Below are 10139 nucleotides of genomic sequence, written 5' to 3'. Positions count from 1 at the left end.
TCCATTGTCAATGTAAAACAAAATGGAGTGACCATAATGTAGCGTAATTGATATCAATATAATATTTAAAAGCATTACCAAATATAAACGTTAATAAAACATACCTAATCCACAATTCAGCTGAATAGCATGGAGCGATAACGCCATGCCAGCCATATTGCATGGGTGACTTCATTTTGGACATGCTGCATGGGTTTTGCTTTCCTGACAATTGCCAGGCTGGTGCAGTGTCAGTGGTGACATCGTCCCTCGCAACTGCTGCTATGCCCACAGCGTTGCCATCTCTCATGCGCCCGTATTCACTTTTAAATGTTTTACGTTTTGTCTTGCTGTACGACAGATCTTGCGACAATCGCTGCCTGCCAGACTTTACGATCATTTTCTGTACTCGGCCTCTCGACTTAAAGCAAACGTGAAAGATTGAGGTGGCCTTTACTATGGGTTTGCCGAATTGCATCCAACACAATTATATAGCTTTACAATATAACACGTAGTAAGCTTTCATGACCAATATCCATAAAGGGTTTTTTTTGGGTTAGATCACGTAAATATACGGTTTGTCATGTAAATAAAACGTGGTCGCGAAAGCCTACGTGTTATTTACTAGAATGCGGATTAACTAGATAAATAATCTTAAAGATACTTAAGGGAAAATCTTTGTATATTTTGATCAGTGAGGGGCTGTAGTGATCATATTGTTCAAGTTAGAGAACAGTTGGGAGTATGGGGAGGATGTTTGGATTTGCCTTGTAGACTGAGCAAGCCTGTGACTTGACAGCAGGAGGGTCTGTGAACTGTTGGGCTATGACATCCAGAGAAAAACAATTATGGCTGCCTGAAAACGTGTGTAGTGAGATTCAGGCCTGTGTACCAAGGCCGTAATTGTAATATATTGGGGGGACACACATCCCCCCCCCCCAATATTCAAATATGCTGAAAATGTCCCCCCCAATATATTATAAAAATGCTATGCTATGTATATAAAAACAATAATTTGCTAAACCTTTGCCACAATATCTGGACTTGTCTTCATATAAATCAATGCATAGATTTATGTTTATATGATTGTGGTTATGGTTGCACTTTATTAATCCCTAATCTATGCCATTACATGAATCAAGAAATAGTAAAAAAGTAAAAACAGAGCAATGTAATACAATACACTATTGGACATTGTGAAAAATGTAATAAAAAGTCCATCCCATGTGTGAGTGAATTTTTCATATTTTAGGCAGGAAATTCGTTTTCAAATTTAGATATTTTTCTGGGTTGGGACCCCCAGGAAGATTTGGTCCCCCCCAATGTTGACTCCGTGGCTACGGCCTTGCTGTGTACCAATAAAAATGTGCACATTAAGAATGCGATGTCATGACAGGGTTCCATGATAGTTGTATTTTGGCTCCCACTTTTAATGTCTTGAATATGTGTTCAAGATAACTGTGAATGGGGTTGGCACAGTCGAAACCCCAGGAGTATTGGCGGTCTTCAGGCATTGTGGTCTGATGTTGCACGCTTTTCCAAGAAAGTTGTTTGCGGCGGAAACGGGGCGACTGCAGTAGGATTGCAATTCACGGTAGGAGTAGAGAAGGTTGAGGTGGTCGTGTCTATAATGTGAGACGGTGAAGAGGTGCATTGCTTTACCAGGGCATGTTTATCATGTGCTCTGGAAACAACTTTGGAAGAAATTAATCCAAGCATAAAGATGCGGGTATTGGGAGTCTACAGCATTATATATCTGTGCTACTGTGTGGGCCACAGAGCTAGACCCTAACTGAGCAGCTCGAAAATAATTAGGAATTTGAGCTTGAGTGTCTGAGATGGATGCTGGGTATTTCGTGGAAATTGGGGCACCACGATTGTGCGATGTTAACTACCTCACCTGGTATACAGGAGGTCGTGGTTTCGGTCCCGACCCTGCGTGTGTTATTTGGAGTTTGCGTGTCTCTCCGTGGTCGCGTGGATTTTCTCAGGGTCCTCCGGTTTTCCCCTCAACATTTAGAAACATGCGTTTAGAGTATTTCACTGCTATACATTTCCACATGACAAGCTACTTCGTTGAGCTATCAATTGTGGCCAGGTCGCTTCTGAAAATGCGCGATATAGCTCAGTGAGCTGTACCTAGTTTTAATACAGAAGAAGCAGGCGTCTGGAAGGGAACACGGCAGCACTTTGACCTCTGTCCCACGCACTTAATGCGAGTAAACTTAAGCAATATTTAAATTTGTAAAAAAATGTATATGCTGCTAAAACCCCCAAAAAGATGCTTAATTAATGTCACGTTTCATTAGCGTATCATAAGCTATGAATTATGAGTATATATATTACTTGTGCATCCTAACTTTGTAAGAATGCGAGAGCAAACATTCACTGGTGAATCCTCAACCAAACCCTGCAAACAAAGCACTGTGTTCAATGTAAAGGAAGCTGGGAGGAGAGAATAATACTGAAGTGGCTTGATTGATGAATGGGCCTAAATGAAAGGCAGTGGCACGTCAAGAAGGGCCCAGTTTTTAGTCGTGGGGGAAGGGGAAGTGGAAAACTGCCAGAAGCATGAAGACTTCGTTACTCAGGATGAATGAGTTATTGAGTTGGCATAAAGATTGGCAAAGAGTTGGAACTTGCCTAAAGGCTTTCACCTAAAGTACTTCTTCTTACCACCACTCCCACCAAGTTCTCAACCACCCATGTGATCTTAATTATATAGTTTGGCATCGAGCTAGAACCGATGTCTAACGAGTGTCATTTGTTGCAACGAACATCTGATTGCCATAAGCACGTGACGGTTCGCCAGAATTGTTGCGAGCGCGTGCGTGACTGCTGATGAGACAGACTCGTTAATTCATCATCGGAAGTCGTTTTCTTCTGGTCGGTGCGTAGCGGTCACCACGAGACGCCGACAGGCGACCCAATACTGAGCTCGCCGCCACGCTGAGCACAGTCCAGTTCAGAACTCGACTGTTCAAATCGCATGGAAATAGTTGGGGTGGGGGTGGGAGGGAGCTTCGTAACGTCATCAGAATCGCTGTCTGTGTCGCATTGGACGCGGCTCCGCAGGGGTTTCCCACCTTCGGCAGGCACGAGTGGTTGACAACAGATTAATGAGTTGAATCTAATGTGTCACTTCTCCAACGAGGTTTAAGAAGAGGCAGCACTGATTCATGGGTTAAGTCACGTTATGATCTTTACAAACGTTCGTCACAAACCACCCGTATTTAAATAGTACACGTGGCAATGAAAATGGTTTGGCTATATTCAGTGGTGGAGGGTTTGACGACAGACATTTGGCCAGATCATTGTCGCCTAACAATCCTAAGAATTATATTGGTTGTGAATACCTACGTGTTGTGAAGTTTAAGCTGCAACGGCACTTTAGGCTGCCCTGATGCTATAAGAACGCTATCCTTCAGCCATTCGCCTTCAGAATCAGACTAATTATTTTTCCTGCAGAAATCCGATGAGGTGTGAAGCGCTTTTTTACAGATTTCCGATAGGGGCGGTTCAGAAAGTTACAACCACAAACAATACAGAAACACGATAGGAGTGCAAAGTGTAGGAAATGTAAGCAAATCAGTGAACATACATTAAACTATTTGTATTTTACCAGGTAAGGCCCACTAAGCTATATAGCTCTTTTTCAGAAACTGCCTGGTGACAAGTGATAGCTCAACGTAGAGGCTTATCATGTGGAAATTTACAGCAGCCAAATACTCTAAACGCACGTTTCTAAATTTGGAGGGAGAAACACGAGGACCCGGAGAAAAACATCCACGCGACCACGTGGGAACATGCAAACTCCAAATAAATCAGCGTCACGGTTAGGGTCGGGATCGAACCCACGACCACCTGTATACTCGGCGAAGTAGTTAACATCTCGCCAGCATGGCGCCTCTTAAGCAATAACAGAAACGTTTAAATTACTTAAGTACATTAATTCCCAAACTTGGAAAAAGCAGCAAAACAACAGCAACAACAGTCCCAGATCACATCAACGCAACACACAGTCCCTGAATAAAACTGTGCACACTACAATTGAAGTATCGATGGAATTGAGGACTCTTTGGAAAGTAAAATAACGAAGCTCCGAATGCCGCATCTGTCTCCCGATGGAGTTTGAGATGCGAGTTGTGGTCGATGTTACATCGCGGCAGTCGAGAGAAAAAGCCCAATTAAGGCGGATCACTTTTTGCCCAAGTCCAGCATTCCTGTGGACCTGAGCCCCTGCACAAGCTTAGGTTAATCGTGTAAATCCACCGTATTGAGGAATTGTCGTGGCTTTAAATACACGGTGAGGAATTCCAAAAGTACGTTTTGTAACTGCCTAAGCTGACGTGATTATTATATTGCCGAATCGTATGTTGTCGTACCACAGCACTGCCACCTTTCACAGTACCCACTTCAAGTAATCACGTGAGTGAACTTCTCCTGTGTTCATTTGACTGAAACGTGTTCCACATAGGATCGCACGATTGAAGTTGTTGCTGGTTTCACGCCAGTGTTGGCCCCTCGTGAGAGGTCCTTGCGTGTGCACAGAGGGGGGTTGCAGCCCCCCACAGCCCCGGTTGCCACCTCGTCCACTGCGCTCCAAACCCAAACATATTTCCCGATCGGCCTATGTCTATATATCAAAACTATGCCGTTTACGGTCATGGGCGCCACGGTGGCGAGATGTTAGCTACCTCGCCTGGTATGCAGGTGTTCGTGGGTTTGATCCCAATCCTGACGCCTGCTGTATATTTGGAGTTTGCATGTCTCTCTCTCTCCCCGTGTCCGCGTGGATTGTTCTTCGGGTCCTCCGGTTTTTTCCTCCACATATAGAAACATGCGTTTAGAGTATTTGCCTGTAGTACATTTCCACTTTATAAACCACTTTCGTTGAGCTATCAGTTGTGGCCAGGTCGCTTCTGAAAAAGAGCTACCATAGCTCAGTGAGCCTTGCCTAAATATTTTAAATAAAGTTCACAATAACGGTACCAGTTATCGGTCCAACTCAATGCATGGCACATGAACACAGATGCAACTCCAACGGTGTCTTTGCGACTATACAACTTCGCGAAAGTGAACTATTCATACGGATGACAATGCGGGCACTCAAAGGAGAAAGGCGATGGAATGAGTGCGGTTTGCGAGTTGTGTTAAGTGGCAATTATATTTCAGAATGTAAGCTGGCCCCGAGAAACGATGATGGAGCAGTGGTACTATTCTGCTCGTGGGAGAATGTGAAAGGCAAAATATCCTCGACACACGCGTGGTAGAGTTTTTGGGTCCCATGGATGGCGTGCTTAAACGGCGGATTTTGTTTCAGTTAGGAATGAATCGAGTCAGCTGTATCGGCAAGGGATATTACCTCATTTGCACATAATTCTGGTGCTAAAGTACCACTATGTGCGAAAATAAACAATCTTATATCACCTTTGCTACGGTTGAAACATCCGCAAACATTAGCCTGGAATATCCCGTAACGTTCTGCACCGACTCCGGTCCCACTTCGCCAACAAACAGTGGGAGTACAGCGGCGTTCGCAGCTCAATCCTCAACCTTGTCGCCAACCCCCGAGTGTATTGCGCAACACACCCTCTCCCCTAATCTCCCATCCAATCCCCTGCTTTGATTCACTTGCTACGTGAGAATAAAACGCGGCTATTCACGAGCACAACTCCCATTCATCACTGGCGAGGAGCGCACAAAGTCGGCATGCAAAGGAGCAGCATTGTGCAGGGCGGTGCGTCCCGCAATTATGAAGGAGCCGAGTCGCCGGGAGGAGACTCTCACTCCACGCGGGGTGCTGCGAGCCGCCCGAGGCAGGCCTTGTCCCGAAACGTCATTCCGCGCGAAGACGCCACGGCGGCGGCGGGGGCGGCGGCAGAGCGGAGCCACTGCGCGCACCGGCGTGGAGACCTCTTGCAGGTGCCACGCACGCTCTTCACGCACGTGGGCATCTACCTGGGCGAGCAGAGGGTCGCGCACTTCTTGCCCGACGTGCTGCCGCTGCTGACGAGCGATACGCGGCGCGTCCGGAGCGTCGTGACCAACACGCGCCTCGTGCTGGGCTCCGTGGCCCGTAACGGCACGGTCCGCATCGACGCCTACGACGACTTCGTGTACGGGGCACCGACCGTGCTGGTGAACGCCACCGACTTCGCGGAGATGCACGAGGAGAACGGCGGGAAGAACGGCGGCGGCGGCGGTGGCGGCGATCGAGCCGCGCTCAAGAAGGAGCGCAGCCGCCCTTTGCCCGCGGAGGAGGTCGCAAGTCTAGCCGAGAACTTTCGCGGCGATTGCGTCTACTCGCTGTTGTGGAACAACTGCGAGCACTTTGCCACGCATTGCCGCTACGGATCGGCGTGGAGCGACCAGACCGAGCAGGTGCTAGCACGCACGCGGGCACTTTCGCTCTGTGACGTCATTCATACAAACACAAACTGCGTGGGGCGTTCGTCAAGCTCCAATATTTTTTGTTTTATCTCGGTGAGAACTTGAGAGAGAAAGCAAAGATAACGCAATGCTACATTAATTACATTTCCAGTGATAAAAGTTGACTGACAAATGTATTTACAATGATGTTCTGAACGAATGAGATGCATTAGTGCGTATCCGTTTACAGCCCTGAACAATTAGTGGGAATTCCACCTGCCTGGGATGATGGAGGGGGGGCGAGTCTATCCATAGGACAACCACCTTAGACTTCACCACATAGTGGTACACATTTTGATGATAGGATGAGTCAACCCCGCTCCCCCGAACCCCCAACTCTCAACCAGGATTTGAACTCACAAGCTTCTGATGAGGAACCGCTCATTCTATCACCGAGCCGCCTGGCCGGTGGTTATAGGTTCATGTGTAACGTGTTTCATCTAGACAAGCCCTTTGGAGATGGAAAATCTCGATTGCAAGGGTGTCTAGGGTGTCGATGACCACATGCATAGCAAACGCGTACTGCCAAGTATGCAAACATTTTACTCTGGAACTTAAACAATTCGCATGGATGCAATGAACATCACGCTCGGTCTATGGAAAGTACATGTTCTGGATTTAATAATAATGATAATGTGACCATATTCGACACCTTTGACAAGTGTCTCAGGCCTCCTTGTATGGAAAGGACATATAATGAAGGAATAACGGGACGCCAAGATCAGAGCCACATTTCTGTCCCCTCAACGAATGATAGCTGAAAAGGTTTAAACGGTGGTGCAGTGGTTAGCGAGCTACGCCACGTTTGTGTATATGTATGTTGAGCTTCTTTCGCACAGTACGTAGCCAACCGTTCTAATCGAACAAGGCCACCCGTGTTCGATTCCCGCTAACGACCAAAAGGAAGACGAATATCTGAACCAGTCCTGGGTCTCAGCTCGGTCGACTCAGCCTCAAATGAGTACCTGGCGCGGTGTGTAATCGTCGCTACTGGGGAGACAAAGGCGGCCGAACATGGTGCTGGCCACACATCCCCTCGTGTGCCATTCCGGCCTTCATAGGTTCTACTCGCTAACAGCACTTGCCCCAACAGTCTGTTAAGGCTATACGGGGGTCTGTGTCTTTTTGTCTTTATCTCATTGCAGTTTTGCGCATTCATCAAGGCGTGCATCCGAGATAAGCGCAGCGTGCTCTGCGGAGTCTCTCTCGGCGTGCTGCTCTGTCTCTACTGCGGAGCGTCTCTGCCCCTCGCTCTGACCACGTTCCTCTTCAACATCCTCCTGTGGATGGCTGGGTAAACCCCGCTCAGCCGCCTCCGTCTCTTCCTCACGAGACCAACGATGAAGATGAAGGCGTCATCGTGGCCAAAGCTGTTGATGCTGTACCAGGACACCTCCTCACCAACGCTGGCTCCCCTCCGCAGCTCCTGAGAGTCGACAAGCGACCTCCACGATCTGTCCTCACAATATCCCACCATCTGGCCTTAGGCTCACATTAAGACCACTACACTCTTATAATATCAAGACCTCTAGACTCATATAGAGACCTCTAGACTCACATATATACCTCTAGGCTCACATAGACATCTCTAGACTCGCAGAGACATTTAGACTCATATAGACCTCTATACTCACATATAGACCTCTAGACTCATACAGGCACGCAGACTCACAGAAATCCACAGACTCACACAGAGACCCACTGACTCACAGGAGCAGTCTCATTTGCACCAGTGGCGACGTGGAAGTGACGGATTGCTACGTTGCTGTCCACGTGTGCGTAGCTATTGGGACTGCGATTTCAGGTGAATGTGATGCGACGCAGTCTACACATGGAGGCAGTGGGAATATCTCCTGTACACACAAAATAAATCCCGGGTGAGAAAAAAACACCCAGGGATGTTTGTCTTTCCCCCTTGCCATGTTTGTGTGTAATGCACCGTGTTGATCTTCATCCGTTTCGTTGCCTTCTTCAGAGACAGTTCAGTTTGACTTGGGTCTCGATCCCAGATCGATAAAGTGTCAACCCTTCACCAAAATGTAACGCTCACTGTGAAGCAGACATATGGCACGCATCTGTGGTTGATACATCTGCAGTATTAACCAGTGCGGCCTGTAGGAATCAAATCGCAAGCCTCTACAACAAGCGGCGATGACGCTGCCATGCCACCCTCGACACACCATTACACACGAGATAAAACTCACACGCTCACAACAATGTTCTCCAGCTGTGTAGCCTTTGAGTCTGTGAAAGCAGGAGCTGTTAGTATACACCTATTAATATTGGCATGCCTGCACCGGTTTCTTTAATTTTAATTTGGCCTCAGAGAGTGAACAGGTCGGGCTCATACCACACGGGACCAGTGCCGCCTCTGCCGCCTCTGCTTAACGTGTGCGCGAGATTATAACGGCGTAGCTCGTGGTTAACGTGTGCGATAGGCGCACGGGCGGCGTACCCGCGAGGTTGTTCACACAGCCCTTTAAACCTGCTCCGGGGCACCTCCTCCAATCGGCTGCGCGTGTACGAGTGACGCCCCTGCCGTCCGACCCCGGGTCCCGCGCGTCGGTGAGCAGTAACACCACCCCAGGACACGGAAGAGGGGAGCAGTGGATCCCACATGAGCGAGGGGACGGGGGTCAGCCTCCCCGACAAATGCAGCTTACAATGGTGGGTGGCACCGTGGCTTATCAACCTGTGCCCCTCGACTCATCGTCATCATTCGAGTCGTGGAGAACGTAAGATAGGCAGACAATACACCAATACAATACACATCCGTCACTCCACATGGAAATTAACGTATTTTCACACATCCCATTCGCCACTTGGCCTTTTGGTAGTTTTGAGCCTTTAGGTCTGTGCTCAGCAAATGTGTTAAAAACAAATTTAAGTACTCAGTAAATGTTAATTGTGGGCACAGTCTGTGCAATGGCATTAATTGGGTTTTTAGCAGCTAAAGGTTTTGGTTGTTGATTAAAAATACAGAAGGAATCTGACTTTCATTCGGAATCTATTTGGTTTCAAAATGTTTTAAAAAAATTCGACGAATTAGAAGGCCGTGTTTCCCACTTCTTTTTTCGAGCAAACCTCTTATTATTATTAGCTCAAAAGTGTCGCTTTTGCAGTTCATTGGAATCTGCAGCACAACATAGCCGTGACCCCTGTGACGTCACCAGCTCATTAGCATGCGTCGCGGAATCACGCCACGCGTTTTTCACTTCTCATTTTCGTTGGGCACGTGTTGTGTTGTCCATATTCGGTGGCAATTCCCCCCCCAAAAAAAAAAACACCACACTCGAAAGCGGTGATAATTAATGTAAATATTTTACCATAATGTGTGTGTAATAAAACACTTCTACGACGAACGTTGACTGGCGTCTTTATTTACTTATTTATTTCTAGAACCTTCCCGATAGTTCCCACGAGCACCCTTGAGCTCCGCCCATGAACTTTGGTCCAGATGAACCCACTTATCCTGATTGGCTTATGGCTGATGCAGCGAAGCCTATCCAGCAGGTCGGCGTCCGTCGGTGTACTCTCTCATTACATCTGCATTGGAAGCATGTTTTGGGTTAACATTAGACATGCATAAATGTAGAGAACAGTTACAACGGTCTATGATCGTGATATAGGCAAATTGGTATTTTAATAGTGCACAGCACGTTATCGGTACATTGGAAACGAAGACAAGTCAATAAGAATGCTCTGCGTTAACCATGTTAGTGATGTTG

At 47.3% G+C, this 10139-nt stretch overlaps 1 protein-coding gene across 1 annotated transcript; it reads left to right on the top strand.

Moving 5' to 3' along the window:
* Positions 1-1332: 1332 nt before the first annotated feature.
* On the top strand, positions 1333-9773 carry LOC116947134 (lecithin retinol acyltransferase). Its single transcript, XM_032962564.2, has 2 exons — positions 1333-6363; positions 7557-9773. Exons 1-2 carry the CDS (start codon positions 5692-5694, stop codon positions 7707-7709), a joined length of 825 nt encoding a protein of 274 aa, XP_032818455.2. The 5' UTR covers positions 1333-5691; the 3' UTR covers positions 7710-9773.
* Positions 9774-10139: the final 366 nt, after the last annotated feature.

The sequence above is a fragment of the Petromyzon marinus genome, chromosome 29, assembly GCF_048934315.1.
Source record: "Petromyzon marinus isolate PM22_M1 ecotype Great Lakes invasive population chromosome 29, UKy_Petmar_22M1.pri1.0, whole genome shotgun sequence".
NCBI classification, from domain to species: Eukaryota; Metazoa; Chordata; class Hyperoartia; order Petromyzontiformes; family Petromyzontidae; genus Petromyzon; species Petromyzon marinus.
This window is presented reverse-complemented; position numbering and strand designations above follow the sequence as displayed.